The following is a 19464-nucleotide window of genomic DNA, read 5'->3' as shown; positions in this document are numbered from 1 at the left end:
TGTATACTACAGCTGGTGCTGAAATTCCAGATATGTCGGCATGATCACAACCGTGCTCCAACTAAGAAATTAGGGAACACTTCTGTAGTTTTTGATTTTTGCAATCTGGAGCTGTAATAAAAGCTTGCTTTTTCCACTCCATGCATCGGCCCGGTATTGCAGTACCTCCGGGAATGGTGCATTCGCACTGATCGCTGCATGGATCTGTGGCTAGGACCTTGACTCGGTCTCTTGGCTGAGAGCAAGTGTCTCGGCCTATAGGCTTTGTAGCGTATTATGACTTGACCGATAACAGATAATGGATAATTGATAAAGAATATAGAACAATAAACCTTACAAAATCCCCCGCCACCAAATAATCATTTGATTCCAGTTTCCTTTAACTTGCCACCAACACATCTCTTTATTAGGGATTTTTAAAATAAATTTGACCTGGAAACACAAGAACGTCACACTTTACAAAACCACGGGGCCCTTATTGCTATTGTGCAAGAGCGAGCAACAGTAAGTCCTGTGCGGGGGCTTGCGTTTGGCGAACCTACAACGGTTTGGAGCAACCTGAATCATCCTGCCCTCTTAAACAGACTACGATACTTGTCATGGATGGTGGCTCATGAGGTTCTCCCAGTCAGAGCCGTAATGCACCACCGAGGAATGTCAGCCACTCCGACGTGCCCTCGACCTGGCTGTGGCACCCAGGAGACGGTGAGGCACCTTTTTTGTGAGTGCAGCGCTGCCGAGGACCTGTGGACAATGGCCGACCAACTAGGAAAATTCCCGGACTTGCCAGCAGGGGAGGTCCCTGACGCACAGTACGTGCTTTACGGGGTGAGTCGGTCGAGGAAGTCACGGAACGACTTTGCCAGGGACTAGCTCGCTCTCGCCGCCATCAAGGACGCCATCTGGACCTCCAGAAACCTGCTGGTATGGAGGTGCAGGCAGATCCCCCCCGTGGCTGTGCTCCAAATGGCTGCAGATACCATACAATCTGCGAGCGGCTGACCTAGGACGCAGCCATAAAGAAGAATCGTCTGCGCCCACCCAGAGGGGGGAACCGGAGCTGGTTGGCCTGGTTGTGGAAAGTAGAAGTAAGAAGGGAGAGGACCCACACAGAGGACTGGAGGATGATGCTTGGGCGGGTGGGATGACAGAGCTATGCCCTTGCACAATAGTATTGCCCTTTACACGTTGGTTAACTACTGTTAAAAGATAATAACTCTGAAATTGTTTAATTGATGTTGAAAATGTCAGGAAAAAAATGTTAAAACGTCATATTGTCACGTCATATTGTCAGATATGACAAAATTGTGAATATGCTTGTTTGCTGTTGAAATTGTCGTGTTTATTTGCTACTGTTGGTGTCGGTGGATTTGTTCAGACCAAAAAACGGACGGATCTATTGACACTAACAAAGATGTTATATAACGAAAATTGTGAATATGCTTGATTGCTGTTAAGAAGAATGTCGATTGTTTGTTTGCTGTTTTTGCTGTTAAGATTGTCGAGAAGGGTTGTTCAAACCTCACATTGTTTGTTTGCTGTGATTAGTGTCAATAAATTTGTTCAAACCAAAAAAAGAAGTTTGTGGAACTTACAGTGTGGCCTGGGTTAAACTTGTGACTGTGTCGCAAGTTTGACTACGGGCGCCCGCGGCTTGTACATGGGTGCGGCTTGTATAAGAGCAAAAGCACCAGATCACTCAAAAAGTGGTGGGTGCGGCTTATAGTCCAGTGCGCTCTATAGTCCGGAATTTACGGTAGTCGAAGTGATGCAGCAATGGTCCAAAACTCATGTCAGAAGGTCATGTGGGGGACTCTTTCTGGGTTTTTCGCGCCTTTCTTTTTTGAGCGTGAATCACGTCGAGAGTCAGTCACGTGAGTGCTAAAAAACGGGGCCTCGTTTACCTTCGGTCAAGTGGCATGAAGACAAAACTAGGCGGACCTCGATACACGCTCCGTTTAACCATGCCCCTTTTGTGCGGGGCATGACTTGAGTCTCCAGATCCATTCGGAATATCACTAGAAAACAGTTTGACCGCAATTCACAAAATTCCGTAATTCAAGACCAAACGGAACTTTTGTTTCTGGTAGCTAGCTGATGTTAGCGTTTGCTTTTTAGCTGATCAATGACTGTACGTGTGTGTGTGCGTGTGTGTGTGTGTGTGTATGTGTGTGTGTGTGTGTGAGATACTTATAATTTCAGTTAAATCATCTTAAGCAGTGTTTAATTGTGCGTCTTTTTTTTTTTTTTTTAAACTCCACTTTCACACAATGGTGGTAAGACTGAGCATCAAGTTTTAACTTTCTGGCAAGGTCTTAGTGACTAAGTGAGAAAACGTAATATTAGTCCCAATTGATGCTAGTGTTTGCTTGTTATCTTATTAATGACTGCGTGTGCGTGACCAAGATACCTTTTATTTCAGTTAAATGAAAAAATTAAGTATATTTGGGCACAGCACAAATAAACACTATTAAGCACTTATTAACAAAAGAGAACAACAAATTATTTGCACCAAACACGCACAGAAAATTAGCTGGACAATAAAATATTAACATAAAGATGTTCCCAAAAGGAGTAGGCTGAAGCCAAAGGCTTTTAAGTGCCCACCCTTATTAAACTCATAACCTTAAGAAGTGTTTAATTGTGCTTTATAAATAAGCTCAACTTTCTCACAATGATGTTAATAAGTTTAAGCTTAAGCATCAAGTTTTAGTTTTCTGGCAAAGTATGAGTGATTATTGTGTCCTTGTAAATTGTGCCATAATAATACGCATACTATACTTTCTAATATCAATAGAAAACAGTAAACGATGACAAGCTTAATAATGAGAAAGAGACATCATGCATGCCTCAGCAAGCAGCTGTCATCGCTGAGAGCAACCTCAACGTAATCCTTGTTGACATGCTCACATGTTTGCATTGTAATGCAAATCTCAATGAAGGAAGAGTGAGTGAGTTAGTAGCCAGGGTCATCGAGGTTACTTTGGCTTGTTAATCTCATCTCATCTCATTAGTCGTACCGCTTATCCTCATTAGGGTCGCGGGGGGACTAAAAAAGGCATCTCTTGTCTCACAGTCCGCCATCCAGACTGAAATCTCTGTTCCCTTTTCCTGCAGGCAGTTTGTCCCTTCCGTTCGAAAAGGGAAACCATCCAGCAGCTTGAAGCCATGTCCGTGTGGTGCATGCACGTAGTTTTTCAGGGATGTGCGAAGAAAGCGCTATCTGTCTGTGCTGGGTCTCTATTTGAAATTGGCATAGTCAGAAAAGGCATCGATATACTCCTGGACAACTTTGTAGCAGAACTCGTACTGCTCCAGTGTCTGCACCATATGAGGCCTCTGCAATCTGAGGCTCTTGACTGTTTGGAAAACATCCAGAATGCCTTCTGCTTTCACCCTTTCCAAGACCGTACTCAATGCACAGAAAGTCCCTGATACGTGTCACTGGGTTTTCAAATTTGCATTTTTTTCTTATTACAAAAGCTCATGTCCCTTGAACATCAAAGATGCTTTCTTTTATACTTTATGTGTATTTGTATGTATTTTGTTAGTTATTTGACAAACACTGCTTTTTTATTGTTTAATATTGTAGAATATTCTGTTTTGTGCACTTTATCTTATTTGTAGACAAAATATTAATATTTAATTTAAAAAAAGGACATTATCTTTTAATTTTGTTAATCTGATTTAGAATTAAAGAGCTATTATTTTTAATTCATATTTTATTGTTTTGCATCTTCAGAGATTTTGTTGTTCTCCTTTAAATCTGTAAAATTATTTTATATTTTTTATAGATCTGTGAATATTCAAATTTATATTTCATGTGTTTTTCAAAACTTATGAAAATGTGTTTGTTGGTTGGATACCTTAAACACTAGGGTCACAGGGGCACCATTTACTGTGTTGTGTATTGGGGAGGTAGAGCCTGGTGGCCTCCATCCATCTCCAGGCCAATTAAATTGTATACGAAATAACTAATTACTGGATAATTTGGTGCATAAGGTTTTAATATTATTAATAATATATCAATAAAACATTTTTTATGAAGAGCCGTTTGGGAGCCAAACGAGCCAGCTCTTGTCAGTAAGCCGAGTCAAAAGAGCTGGTTTTCTAAATAGAGCTGTCCTCTTGGGTGCGACCAGTAGGGGGTGGTGAAATTTTACATGTCAATGCCATAATGACCAGCCACTAAATCAGGCGTGTCAGCATCAATTTAAGTATTTTTCTGACTTTGAAAACACAATATTACAATTCAAGCATTTTTAAGAATTTCAAGCATCCGTACGGAACAGGGCATATGAATTGACACATAATTGAATTCCAGTAAAAAATTTACCTTCTTGTGTTGCGGTCATAGCATGGACACTTTCTGTTACACAGTAGGCCATAGTTTCCTTTGGGACACAGTGGGAAATTGCATGTCTTGCCTATGAAACCTGGCTCACACAAGCAGTTTCCAAAGTTAGGGTAGCATTTGCTGTTGTTTTTGCAGCCACATCTCTTGGTACACCCAGCACCATAAGACCCAACTGGACATTCATCTTGGCATCTGTTCACAAATATACAAAAGCTTTCAAAAATATGATTGCAATTCTAGCTTTAGAGCTACTGTGGCCCCTCCACATACTAGTTACTTGAGATAATAAAAATTAGGAAGAAAAAAAGGGAAGCTGGATAGCTAGCGAGAAAGGAGCCCAAAATTTAGCTTGAAAACTAGCAAAAAAGATAAAATGTTAGCTAGACAGCATTTAAATAATGTGAAAAGCGAGCTGATAGCTTGCTGAATAGCTATAAAAAAATAGCGTGATAGTTAACTAGAAAAGTAAAAAGGTAGCCAGATAGCTAGTAAAAAACCTACACATTTTGTGCATATTTGTTTTATAAAACCCATATATTAGAATTTAGTTTTTTGTCTGTTTTGCTGTAAAATAAATCAATAAAAATATAAATACATTTGTTTAATACACTAATAGATTCTAAATTTACTCTCTTAATTGTTTAAAAATAATTCTAAATACTTGACTAGATTTTTTTAGCCATAAAGCCGATGAACTGGATTTCTTATATTTGCATTTCTAAAATAACAGCATATCATCTTATTACCATGTTGTTACTATGTTATTACCAGTTTGACTATTAAAATAGGGTTAAATAGACTGAGTCAACCAATAACAAAAATATTTTACTAGAAAATCACAATGGCTCAGCACCGGTGAGTTATTTTCAGAACAGGTCAGCGAGCACCTCAACTGTCCTTATTGGGCACCATGTTGGAGACCCTTGATAAATACATACACATACAAAAAAAAAAAAAAAAAAAAAAAAAAAATTCAAAGTTGACAATGCATTTTGAAAGAAATATCTCCTGGATGCAACTGGGACGCATCTCGTGGAAGCCTAGCGGAGAAGCTAAGAAGGCGACCACACCGACAAGCGCTTCCGAGTAGTATGCTGGCTGCACAGCAGCTGATAGGAAAACGCTCTAGATGGTCATCAAAACAGCCCAGAAAATCGTCGGTTGCTCTCTGCCCACTCTGGAGGACATTGCCTGCTCTCGCTACCTCAGCAGAGCAGAAAACATCATCAAGGACTTTTCTCACCCCCGGCCACCACCTCTCTGACCTGCTGCCTTCCGGCAAGTGCTACAGGTCACACAAAACAAAAACAAACTCAGAGACAGTTTCTTCCCCAGAGCCATTACCACCCTAAACACACACCTTATCTTCTTGGTTTCTTTACCTCACTGTGAATGTGTGATACTGGAGTGTCATGCCCAATTTTGTTGTCACAACATGTTAACCCATTTTGTAACAATGACAATAAAGGTATATTCTATTCTATTCTATCGCCAGTGATGTATCCTGAGTTCATTGAGTGTTTCGGGTCTCGCTACGTCAGACACTCTCGCCCAGGTGACCCAGCCGAGGTTGATCAGGCCTCAACTTGCGTCCCAGTAGCAGTCCACGGATCTGCCCTTTTGAGCCAAAGCCACCTGCTGGCTTTTTCTGCAGCTTCACTAGCGGATTTAATGGCTGCCCCTGTCACACCCAACCGTCCTAGGACTTTGCAGTAGGATCGTCCAGCAAAACCCCTACAGCCGACCTATATTGGCTTAAAGAAAACTTTCCAGCCCCTGCCCCTGCACTCCTCCACCAGCTCTTGGTACTTCGCGCTTCCTTTTATTGGCTTCCTCAATGCGCTCTTCCCACGGGACTGTGAGCTCCAGCATGATCAGGTGTTTCGAAGTCTTGGAGGTAATTATCATGTCTGGTCGTAGCGATGTTGCTGATATAAGCTGGGGGAACCTTAGTTGTTTCCCAAGGTCGACATGCAACTGCCAATCAGAGGAAATGTGGAGGGGTCCAGATGTTGTTTGTGCACAAGCCCTGGGTTTCTCCCCTGCCTTTGAAATTGATTGCCTTGCTTGTGGCTTGATGGTGTTTGCCCCTGTTGACTGCTAGGGCAATGCACTCAGCAACTGCTTTCAGAGCCTGGTCATGGCGCCAGCGATAACAACCAGAGCCTTTTGGGCAGCTGCTGAGGAGGTGTTCCAAGGAGCCTCTTCCAGAGCAAAGGGGGCAGGAGGGTGTTTCACTCTTTCCCTACACATGAAGGTTCGCTGGGCTTGGTAGTTCATCGTAAACTGCCTGCACAAGAAACCAGACACGGTGGAAGTCTGCTTGCATGATGTTCGACTAGGTCACTTTGCACTGTAATGTGTTCTCCCACCTTGTCCATGCTCCTTGCTTCCGGAGTCTGACTGCCCTGCTCACACGCTCTTCCTCCATACCTGCTCAGACCCCTTCCTGGAGAAGATGGTGTTCCCTTGGGCTTGACTCACTTTGGTCTTTGGAAAGAAGCCCAGATCTGCTCTCCCCAATGTCAGGACCCCAACCAGAGTCTTCTGCCTCAATCATGACTCTGCCACCTCCACCTCCTTCTGAGCTCTCCACTTCGTTCCGGTTCTTACTTCAACCCCAGCTAATGACACCTTGCTGTCCTTGGAATCCCTGTACTGAAGAGCCTCTCTAGTACGTGCCACCTTGAACTCCTCAGTATATATATATATATATATATATATATATATATATATATATATACAGGACTATCTCAGAAAATTAGAATATTGTGATAAAGTTCTTTATTTTCTGTAATGCAATTAAAAAAACAAAAATGAACTGAATGAACTGAACTATTTCAAGCCTTTTATTATTTGAATATTGCTGTTTTTGGCTTACAGCTGAAAAAAACTCAAAAATCCTATCTCAAAATATTAGAATACTTCCTCAGACCAAGTAAAAAAATAATTTTATAACAGCAAAATTAAATCAAACATTTGAAAATGTCCATTGATGCACTCAGTACTTGGTTGGGAATCCTTTTGCACGGATTACTGCATCAATCCGGCGTGGCATGGAGGCAATCAGCCTGTGGCATTGCTGAGGTGTTATTGATGCCCAGGATGCTTTGTAGGTCTGGTGTTTTTCATCTTCTTCTTAACTATACCCCACAAATTCTCGATGGGGTTCAGGTCAGGGGAATTAGCAGGCCAATCAAGGACAGTGATGCCATGGTCAGTGCACCAGTTACTGGTGGTTTTGGCACTGTGGGCAGGTGCCAGATCATGCTGGAAAATGAAATCCTCATCTCCATAGAGCTTTTCAGCAGATGGAAGCATGTAGTGCTCTAAAATCTCTTGGTACACAGTTGCATTTACTCTGGACTTGATGAAACACAGTGGACCAACACCAGCAGCTGACATGGCTCCCCAAACCATTGCTGACTGTGGGAACTTCACACTGGATTTCAAGCAACTTGGATTTTGCTCCTCTCCAGCCTTTCTCCAGACTCTGGCGCCTTGACTTCCAAATGAAATGCAAAACTTGCTTTCGTCTGAAAAGAGGACTTTGGACCACTCTGCAACTGTCCAGTGCTTCTTCTCCATAGCCCAAGTCAGACGCTTCTTCCGTTGTCTTGAGTTCAGAAGTGGCTTGACCATGGGAATACGGCTATTGTAGCCCATTTCCCGGACACGTCTGTGAACTGTGGCTTTTGATACCTGGACTCCAGCTTCAGCCCACTGTCTTTGAAGCTCCCCCAAATTCTGGAAGCGGCTCCTTTTCACAATTTTGTTAAGGCTGCGGTCATCTCTCTTGGTTGTGCAGCGTTTCCGGCCACATTTTTCCCTTCCAACAGACTTTTTGTGGATATGCTTTGAAACTGCACTCTGTGAACAGCCTGCTCTTTGAGAAATTTCTTTTTGTGTCTTACCCTCCTGATGGAGGGTATCAATGATGGTCCTCTGGACAGTAGTCAGGATCAGCAGTCTTCCCCATACTTGTGATTTAGTTTACTGAACCAAGCTGAGTGTTTTTAAGGCTCAGGAAACCCTCGCAAGGTGTTTCGAGTTAATTAGATGATTCAGGTGATTAGTTGAATAGCCTACTTGTATACTTTTTCATGATATTCTAATATTTTGAGATAGGATTTTTGAGTTTTCTTAAGCTGTAAGCCAAATTCAGCAATATTCAAATAATAAAAGGCTTGAAATAGTTCAGTTGATGTGTAATGAATCCAGAATGTATGACATTTTTGTTTTTTTAATTGCATTACAGAAAATAAAGAACTTTATCACAATATTCTAATTTTCTGAGACAGTCCTGTATATCATCTCATCAGCTGCACCGCTTATCCTCAGGGTCGCGGGGGTGCTGGAGCCCATCCCAGCAATCATCGGGCAGAGGGCAGGGGGACACCCTGAACTGGTTGCCAGCTAATCGCAGGGCACACTGGGACAGACAACTCACTCGCTCATTCACACCTGGGGACAATTTGGACCGGCCAATCCACCTGAAATGCATGTCTTTGGAATGTGGGAGGCAACCGGCGTGCCCGGAGGAAACCCACGCAAGCACGGGGAGAACATACAAACTCCGCACAGTAAGGCCGGGAGCTGGATTTGAACCCACAACCTCAGAACTGTGCCGCACACGCGCTAACCACTGCGCCGCCGTGCTGCATAAATATATATATATATATATATATATATATAAGAGAATAAAGATAAAAATTAATAAAGGTAAATATAAAGATAAATTAAGAGAGTAAAAGACACAGAGATATAGAAAAAAGAGAGAAATATAAAAAGAAGGAAAGAAGGAAAGAGGGAAAGAAGTTAAGAAGTAAAGAAAGAAAAAGGGACAGAAGGAAAGAGACAAGTAGGAAGTGGGGTAATTCGACTCATTCAACCACAAAAAAAAAAATTAACTACAAAATCTTGATGACCCAGCCCTGGTGGGGTATTTTCAGAACAGGCGGGCACCCCAGGTGTCCTCAGGGAACACCCCAGGTGCTCAAGGGCACCAGGTTGTAGACCCATGCTATATAGTTCAGAATTTAAGTCCAGCTACCGCAACCTCCTCGTGTGGCCTTTGCATGTTCTCCCCGTGCCTGCATGGGTTTATTCTCACATTCCAAAAACATGCATGACAGGTTAATTGGCCGGTTCAAATTGTCACTGGGTGTGAATCAGCGAGTGAGTTGTATGTCTCTATGTGCCTTGCAACAGGCTGAACTGGCTGTCAACCAGTTTAGTGTGTCCCCTGCCCACTGCCCGAGGATGGGCTCCAGAACCCCTGCGACCCTACTGATGGTAATCAGTACAGATAATGAATGGATGGATGGATTAACTAGACCAGGGGTCGGGAACCTATGGCTCGCGAGCCAGATATGGCTCTTTTGATGATAACATATGGCTCGCAAATCTGGCTCGCAGATTTGGGTTTAAAAAAATTATCGTTTGCTTAAATGCATCCATCGATTTTCTATTGATCATGTCTTGTGCAGAGTTGCAGTTGCACGAGCGATTGTCTATTTTAATTGGATGATAATACCTGATGTTGGCCGTTACTGAGGGGCACAGGTACACGCCCCCTTTTGCGTCCATTGGCACTTGGCCGTTGGTCATTAGCTCAACGCTAACTCTTCGACGGAGAAGATGGCGAAACGAAAAAAAGATGATGAATATCGTACATTTCAGGACGAACAGCCCGAAGAATTTGCCTTTGTGAAGAGGTATGCCTAATTTGCTATGACAAAATTGCATCGATGAAACAGTCGAATGTTAAGCGGCACTTCGACACACGCCATGCCCCCTTTGCACGGTCTGCTTTTGCAGAGCAATGTGCGCTGGTTGTCAAGAGGAAAGGTGCTCAGCCGTTTTACGGCTTGCCTCAACGAAATACGGATTTTTCTTGAAACGAAAGGCAACGAGCATCCTGAGGTAGCGAAAACTGAGTGGCTCCTCAAGTTTTATTATCTCGTCGATATTACCGAACATCTAAACCAGCTCAACGTTAAAGTGCAAGGCGTTGGAAATACAGTGTTATTCCTTCAACACGTTGTGTTTGCTTTTGAAAACAAGCTGGAGCTCTTGATCAAGGATTTTGAAACAGGTCGCTTACTACATTTCGAAAAACAGAGTTTACAGAGGCATACACAACAAGTGAGCCCGCTCAAAACATCTCCACCAGCTAGCTGGCTTCACATCCGGTCTCCTCCAGTCGTTCAAAGCGCACTTTGGAGAATTTCGTGAGCACTGTGGTCTTATTAAGTTCACCACCCATGCAAACGAGTGTTCACTGAACACAGCCGACCTGAGTTGCATTCCTGATGTCTCCCTTGTAGATTTTGAAGCAGAAGTGGCTGACCTGAAGGCCTCAGAGATGAGGATGAGCAAGTTCAAATCACTGAATGAAGAATTGGAAAGAATTGCACGACAGAAAGCGGAGTTGGCGAGCAAGCACATGAGGACAGAACTGGACAAACTTCAATCCAAAGACGAGCTGATTCTCAAAGCTTGGAACGCGCTTCCAGTCACATACCCCACACTGAGGCGTGTGAGTATTGGTGTATTGACAATGTTTGGATCGACGTATTCATGTGAGCAGTCATTTTCACATCTCAAAAACATCAAGTCCAACCTACGATCACATTTAACGGATGAAGGCGTCAATGCCTGCATGAAGCTTTAACTCACCAAGTACCAACCAGACTACAAAACCATCAGCAAATCCATGCAGCACCAGAAGACGCATTAATGGTGAGTATTATAACATCATTATTTAAAATAATAAATTAAGACGCTTGTTATGCTCACATTTAATTGAATTCAGTCTTAAGATATATTATATGGCTCTCACTGAAACACATTTCCAAAAATTGTGCTTTTATGGCTCTCTGAGTCAAAAAGGTTCCCGACCCCTGAACTAGACTATCGCGGATCGGAGGGGGCCATGGCTGCGTACTATCCTCGAATTTCATGACAGCCAGGTGACAGGTGACATAATTGAGTGAGTAACTTGATAATTTTCTGGTACAGCGGGACCTCGCTACTTCGCGGTTCGACGTTCGCGTCTTCAGAGCTTCACGGTCTGTAATGGTTAAAAAAAAAAAAGTGCGGCGGACGCGGCGGACGCGGCGCGATGCGAGAAAAGGCGGCGGGCGTGATCGGGCTACCCCCGAAACTGGGGGGAGCCCGCTCGTCCGACGACCCCAGTAGCGCGGCGCGACGACAGGCGGCCGTCCGCGCGCGCCCGGCGAAAGGGAGCGGACGTGCGCGGGACCCCCGTAACAGTGTAGGTATCGTGCGTAGCGCGCCCGAAAGTACCCGCGCCGTAGGTTATGGGGCTTGCTCGTGGGAGCGACCGAACGGCACCTGCGGTGCGGTACAAGTATAAACCCTGTCGTGAATTTGTCTCTGATCGTCCCGGGCGGACGTAAAATCGCTCTTAGCGGTGGATCAATCAGCTCGTGCGTCGATGAAGAACGCAGCTAGCTGCGAAAACTAATGTGATTTGCAGCTGCGATTGGCTAGCAACCAGTTCAGGGTGTCCCCTGCCCACTGCCCGGAGATGGCTGGGATGGGCTCCAGCACCCCAGCGACGCTAATAAGGATAAGTGGTGCAAATAATGAGATAAGATGAGATTTTTTTATTTTATTTTTTTGAAGGCGCGCCGCTACTTCGCGGATTTTCACTTTTCACTTATCGCGGGTGGTTTTGGTCCCCCATTAACTGCGATAACCGAGGTCCCACTGTATCTTGTTTCAGATTGATCGTCATTTTCAGGTTTAAGTCTTACCTGTCTCCTGTATATCCAGGGTTGCAGATACACTGTCCAGTAGATGAGTTGCATAAGGCATTGTTGTGACATTGGCATTCTTGGGAACAGTTTGGCCCAAATCTTCCTTCTGGGCAAGGCTGTCCACATACTGTCCCCTACGAAACAAACGATTTTTTGAGTGACGAACATTAACTATTACATTTATGAAAATACAATTTTACCTAATGAAATATTTATCCATGAGATGACAGTGTAATTAATGCTACTTTTATAGACCAAGCACAAGGGAAAATATGGAATAATTCTTCTGAGGAAAAAGTATGGAATCATAAAAAAACGGCAAAGAAATAATCAAAACATTTCACTAGTATTTATTTGCACCACCTTTGGCTTTTATGACAGCTTGCATTCTTTGAGGCATAGACGTGATGAGTGACAAACAGTATTCTTCATAAATCCGGTGCCAACTCTTTTTGATTGCAGTTGCCAGATCATCTTTGCAGGTGGACAATTATTTTCAATTCCCACCACAGTTTTTTAATTGGGTTGAGATCTGGGCTATTTGCAGGCCATGGCGCTGACTGGATGCGTCTTTCTCGAAGAAATGCTTTCACAGTATTTTCTCTGTGGCATGATGTATTGTCAACTTGGAAAATGAGTTCATCATCCCCAAACATTTTATCAATTGACTGAATAAGAAAGCTTTTGAAAATGGCAATGTCAACTTGTGCGTTTATTGCAGATTTGACCACAGCCGTCTCCCGAGTGCCGTTCCCTGAAATGCAGCCCCATATCATTAAGGACTGTGGTAATTTGGATATTTTCCTCTGTAACTCTCACCGCAACAGCACCAAAAAAAAGTTCTAGCATCATCACCTTGTCAAGTGTAGATTTGTGACTCATCACTGAAGAAAACCTTCATCAAGTCATCCACAGTCCATGATTGCCTTTCCTTAGCCCAATGCGGTCTTGGTTGTTTTGTGTGACCAGAACGGAGACAGGACCCACTTGCATGCGTTTCTCTTAGTCTTATTGGGAAGAAGGGAAACGATAGTACACACGATCCGGAGATCGCTGGTCGCTGGGAGGAGGTTGGTCTGACGCGGAAGTGGTATTTCCGTGGCGAGCCATGCCGGTGTCGAGGGCGGAAAAAACATATCAGTAGCCGGGACAGGGGAGCAAAAATTGTGGTCGAGATCAGAAAAGGGGTCGGAGCCGGGAAGCAGACGGGAATCAGAACAGGAGAGAGTCTGGGTCGAAAAGTTTGCCTAGTGTAGCTGAGGTTCGCAGACGGACTGACAGGGGTATAAAAAGTGACAGGTAGACAATCAGCGTACGAGGCAGTTGGCGCCAAAGGAGCAGGCTCAGGTGCCTCGCATCAGTAATCATGACAGTTTTGAGATTAGGCATCAGCTATAGATTCCTTTTAGCTTTCCTATATGAAAATCCTGTTTCCTTTAGAGATTTTGCAGTTCTGTCACATACGTTGACACAAACTTCCTCTTTATCAGTCTTGTGCATTTTCTGTTTTCATGACATATGGCCTTTAGCTGTTTGTCTTGACGCCTACTTAGCTTCCTTGGCCTACCATGCCTGACTTTAACATCCTTCCCATGCTGTTTTTACTTGGTCCAAATCTTTGATACAGCTGACTCTGAACAGCCCACATTTTTGGCAACCATACGAGTAGTTACCTTCATCAAGAAGTTTGACGATCCTGTCTGGTCTCAAGAGACATCGCTGTCGTTGGAGCCATGATTCTTGATAATTCCCTTAGTCCAGGGGCCCTTCAAGGTGTGATAACTGCACTGTTTTTAACATTTGACAGTGCCGACCCACCGAATCCCAGCTGGTGACAACGCAATTGCCCCCATCCCTGTGTGTGTCCTTATTTTATACTCAAAATGCAATGTTTCTAAATTTCTTTCCACAGACTTGAGTGATTCCATATTTTCTGAATGACAATATGGTGCACTTTGGAATTGGGGCGGCAGTAGCTCAGGAGGTAGAGCGATCGTTTTAGGATTAAGGGATCCCAGTTCGAATCCCGGCTTGTCCGTGTTACATGCCGAAGTGTCCTTGGGTAAGACACTGAACCCCCAATACCCCCAATAAGCAGGTTAGCAGCCTTACATGGCTGCACAGATCATGGCCGCTATTGGGAAATGTGAAGCACAATGTAAAGCGCTTTGGGAAGTCATTGACTTGAAAAGCGCTATATAAATGCAGATCATTTCATTTTCATTTCATTTCATTTCAATGTTTGTGATCCGAGTTTTTTTCTACAGAATAAAATGTCTGAGTGAGGGCTTGCCCAAGACTGGTAATTCTATACTTTTCCAAGCATTTCAAGCACCCATACAAACCCTAGAGGAGTTTCTTCTTACATCTCCATGGCCTGGAGTTATTTTTCCAACTTTGCTGTCAGTCTGTATCTCAAGCATAGAGTAAGATGGAAGTAATCAGTGGTAGCAAAAGCCATATATTTGTTTTCACTGCTATGTTTTTTGTCCCTCCAGAAGGGTTTAAGTCTGGGTTCTAACTAGACCTAAGATTTATGGCCCGAGCCCGAACCCGAACCCGAGGCAATTTCGGGCCGGGTCGGGCCTGAAATGTCAGTCATACGGTCGGGTCGGGTCGGGTTCAGTCCTGCTTTTTTTTTTTTTTTTTTTTTTTTTTAATTAATTAGGACTAGGACTAGGATCTCCCAATTGTTATAATTAGCTCGCTTTATTGTTTTAATAAGCGTTTTATATAGAATACGATCGCTTTTGTCGGAAGCGTACAGTGACGTTGGTGACTTTTCCATCCGCATTAACAAACGCATTTTGTAAAATACGATCGCGCTTTATTGTTTAAATAAACGCGTTATATAGACTAGAATCTCCCAATTATTATAATTAGCTCGCTTTATTTTGTTTTAAAGCGTATTATATAGAATACGATCGCTTTTGTCGGAAGCGTACATTGACGTTGGTGACATTTTCATCCGCGTTAAAAAACGCAATTTGTAGAATACAATCGCGCTTTATTGTTTAAATAAACGCGTTATATAGACTAGGATCTCCCAATTGTTATAATTAGCTCGCTTTATTGTTTTAATAAGCGTTTTATATAGAATACGATCGCTTTTGTCGGAAGCGTACATTGACGTTGGTGACATTTTCATCCGCGTTAAAAAACGCAATTTGCAGAATAAAATCACGCTTTATTGTTTAAATAAACGCGTTATATAGACTAGGATCTCCCAATTATTATAATTAGCTCGCTTTATTGTTTTAATAAGCGTTTTATATAGAATACGATCAGGGGGGGGGAATTTGCATAGGAGTCGGAAAAGGGCACAACACGTCAACACCCCCCCAATGAAAGTGCTGCGCTAAAATCTTAAGGACGTACTACTACTGCTGCTGTGGATTATGGCCCAATGATCAAGTCGTCAAAATGACGGACGCCCTTAAATGTTTTCGCTACCTCAAAAAAAAAAACCGTCAATGACAGATTGTCGCTTAATGTAACATCTGCAGTGCAGACACAGAAATATAAAAGATGTAAATGTTTATACAGTTTTATATAACTTAGGCCTAGATGTTGTAACAAAAGGCAGAGTTTAATTTGTTATCATAAATCACCCCTCCTTATGAATAAAATATGTAATTTCGGGCCCCTTTCGGGCCGGGCCAGCAAATCCAGTTAATTAGTCGGGCTCGGTCCGGGTCGTGTTTAATACCCCTCGGGCCTGCGTCGGGCTCGGGTGCTTTTTTTTGGCCCGATCTTACCTCTAGTTCTAACCCCTATTCTTATATGACAAAAGACACAAAGTCTTTAATAATGTGTGTGTACACGCAAACAACCAAGCAAGTGATTACATGCCTCTCCATGTGACCCCCCAAGATGTGAGGATGACCCAGCAAAAGACCCATCCCCGATTTTTAACAAAATTGCTAAACCCACTCTCCAGATAAAAGCAAAATTTTCAGTGCATTGTTTTTCACTGCGTGATGTTAGATGAGTTAATAAAATTTACAAAATAAGAACAATGTTAGAACCTGTGTCCCATATCAGACAAAGGGAGCATTTTAAACTTGTCTCCCTCCTGCTATTACTTAAGATCATTTAGGCTCAATTTGACCGTCATTTTTTTCCATAAATAATGGTTTCAAACCAACGTGCAAGCAGAGTTCTTTTGTTAAAATGCCCCAAACGAAGGTACTGGCAGATTTAGCTAAGGTGCAAACGGTGCTTAGCAGAAAGAAGTGCCACCCCTAAAGCTCACCAAATCAAATTGCTCTGCGTGCATGGCTGGCGTTTCTGGGTGTCTGATCTGTGGATTTTCATCAAAAACCTAAATTGTTTAATGAGCTTTCATATAAAGGACCCTAACCCCAACCCTAAGGCCAAAACAGGGTCTGTTGGTGTGACACCTTGACTGTAAACTGTAGCGCTACATTGGCTATGCGTGCACTAGACTGTGCATATCAGAATTGGAATGCTATAGATGAGAATTTCATGTGTAGAATTTTATCTCCGAGCCATATGTACTAATGAAAAGAGACATATCTGCCTCGCGTGCCATAGGTTCCCGCACCCTGCTTCACACCAACAACAGCAGCAACCATATGATGAAGATGCTGTACCTGATACTGCTATTGGTAACCATGGAAACCAGGTATATTCGTTTCATATGGGGGAGCAAACCCCTACCCTAAAAAGCAGCCTCAGAGAGATAGGTTAAGAAACCGGTATTTTTTGGTCTTGAAAAAGAATTTGAAAAATGTGAACCTACCATCCATCCTGCTGGACAAGTGCACTTTCCGGATACATGGTGACAAACACCGCCATTCTGACAGGGACATCTCTCTTCACACTGTTGGCCATGTTTACCTGGAGGACATCCATCCTCACAACTGAGGACAAACACATCAATGTTTATGTACATAACTTAAACACCCATTAAAAGGTAAAATCATCTCCTTGAAAAAAAAAGGTCGCAATTTTGTCTGGACTGTGTGATTGGAAGTACCCGAAGTACTTGGCAAAAAAAGTCAAGATTCAAACCCTGTTTTTTTTTTTTACTATGAGACTCACTAACCACATGTCGTCATCAGATAACAACTTTCTCAAATCAATTTTTCTACTTGGTATTATCAAACAAGTCCTTGTGTGAAAATGCTGTTTTAGGAATTAACTTGACACACTTAAGTTTAAATGCGATTTTATGGCCTTTTTATAATGATAGCGTTTTTTTCCAACAATAGCAAAACCCTGAAGACTTTCTTAAAATACGACATTGCTGCCATTAGATAAGGGTATGTGGTAGATGATACATATTACATTTTTTATGTAATGCTGTAGGGCCTTTACTTGTTGAAATCCAGCTGCAGTTCTTGGCCTTGAAAACTGCAGCTGTCTTGCTCTAATAACATTATCAATGGTAATGCTACATCAGGCTGGAAGAAGTCATGTGCGGCATGTGTGCTGAACAGTTTCCCAATGTTCAAACAAATCTTTTGCGACAAGCACTTTTTGTATCACAATAACCAATATAAGAAAACATAGCTTATTTTTGTAACTTTGGTTGATCCATCTAAGTCAGTGGTCGGCAACCACTGGGCCACAGACCGGTATCAGCCCATGGGATTGTATCAAATAACAAATCAGTACCAAAGTAGCACACAAAGAAGTAGGCACAAAGCATTAAGTTTAAACTAGAAACAATGGTCGAACTGGAACTGAAACTGTAATTAACAAAGTAACAAAGAAAGTAAGTAAGAAACACAAACAAAAATGGCGTGGTGATGGAATAAAGGGACAATGACCCAAAACAGTTTGTTGATGTCCTTATTAAAGGGTTAAGAAAACTGGAGCAAAGGTGTGTCCTATTACCACACAACTGAATCCATTTCAAACCGCAGTTGGGGCCCTCTTGTGGGAGTTATGTCAAACCCTAACAGGGGAATGATGGACCCATCTGGCAGTGACAGGAACTGAAAACAAGGGTTTCCCAAAACATTGTTGGTATTTAATAACAAAACCTGGCCCAAAGTAACAAATAAACAGGGGGCAACAAAACAAATTACATATCAAAATAAAACCTCATAAAGTGCAAACAAGAAACAATGAAACTGGAAATGGAAACTGCAATGAGCAAAGTCACAAAGAAAACCAGAAACAAACATTAACACAACTGGCGTGGTATTGGTGGTAAAATGAAAGGATAATGAACCAACAAAGTTTGCTGATGAAAATGTCCTTTTAAAGGGTTCAGGATAATTGGGCACTTGTGTGTGATAATTGGACACACCTGTGCCCATTTCAAACCTCGGGTGGGGCCCTAGGAGGTGTGTTAGACCCTAACACGTCAAAGCTACAGCACCACACTTCACGTGATACATCCTACAAAATTGAATTCCAAACTAGAAAAAAAAGAGCAAAAAACAAACATCTTCAGAAAGTTTCCTTTCAAAGGGGAAACTGTCCAAATAAGAGACAAAATAGAAAGAGAAAGCTCTTTGGATCCACAACCTATTTGTGAACAAACTGGATGAATCCAGCATCATGATGTGTGAAAATCAACAAATAATAAGGGACTCAAACATTGAGACATCAAGTCTGCCGTTGTTCTGGATGAAAGTCATGGCAGAATACCCCAATATCGCCACAACAGCACTGAGAAGCCCCTTTTCCATTTATCATTTACTATAAGAAGCTGGGATTTCTGCAGTGACGCAGACTGGCCCTAAGTAGCACACTTTGCATATCATTGACGCTCATAACACCAAGATGTGACTTTTTTGTTGCAGCAAAAAAAAGCTCAGGGCTCCCACTAATTAAGTGCTGCTTTGATTAGCGAGCATTTCCATGCACTCTGTTTTTGTGTTGTGTCTTATTTTGAATTTATGTTTAAGCCACAGGTTATTAAAGGCAAGCTTGGCCTGGACCCCAAGTGAGGCCCTCAAAAAGCTCCTGGTCTCCCAACCTCAACTTTTGCCAAAAATGTACTGATGGACACATCTTTGCCATTTTTTAACAAAGAAATGCTCCATTTTATTAGCTCAAATTCTTAAGCGTTTTAATTTTGCCAAATAAATCAAAACATAGTTCAACACTGGAAACATTTCAAATCAATACGTGCAGCACAGACCACAATAAAGTCAAGTTCACTCCTTTTTCTTGTGGCACCTGATATCTCTCTCGTTTCTCTCTCTCTCTCCGCTAAGCTATTGGCTCAGTAGGGCTGGGCACGGCCATGATGCTGCCTGAACCACTCATCTGGGGTGGGCTCAAAATAGGATAGTTACGATATTTGACAAAAAAAAAATGTTTTCTTCAGAAAAATAT

General features: G+C 42.5%; 1 protein-coding gene and 1 pseudogene across 4 annotated transcripts in view; one reads left to right on the top strand and one right to left on the bottom strand.

Annotated features, from left to right (window-relative positions):
• The window catches only part of megf10 (multiple EGF-like-domains 10), a 103178-nt gene that overhangs the window by 40355 nt on the left and 43359 nt on the right, over positions 1 to 19464 (bottom strand). For 3 of the 4 annotated variants that reach the window (XM_088355761.1, XM_088355762.1, XM_088355763.1), the window contains 3 exons: positions 16910 to 17030; positions 12142 to 12278; positions 4337 to 4549 (listed from right to left, as the gene is read on the bottom strand). In XM_088355761.1, coding sequence (XP_088211887.1) covers positions 4337 to 4549; positions 12142 to 12278; positions 16910 to 17030 — 471 coding nt within the window. The remainder of the gene's footprint in view (positions 1 to 4336; positions 4550 to 12141; positions 12279 to 16909; positions 17031 to 19464) is intronic. The other variant, XM_088355764.1, reaches the window with a different exon arrangement.
• On the top strand, positions 91 to 180 carry LOC148351243 (U2 spliceosomal RNA; annotated as a pseudogene).

The sequence above is a fragment of the Urocampus carinirostris genome, chromosome 16, assembly GCF_059441175.1.
Source record: "Urocampus carinirostris isolate Australia breed hairy pipefish chromosome 16, RoL_Ucar_1.0, whole genome shotgun sequence".
In the NCBI taxonomy this organism is placed as follows: Eukaryota; Metazoa; Chordata; class Actinopteri; order Syngnathiformes; family Syngnathidae; genus Urocampus; species Urocampus carinirostris.
The sequence above is the reverse complement of the archived record's forward strand: the minus strand, read 5'-3'. Positions and strand labels throughout refer to the sequence as shown.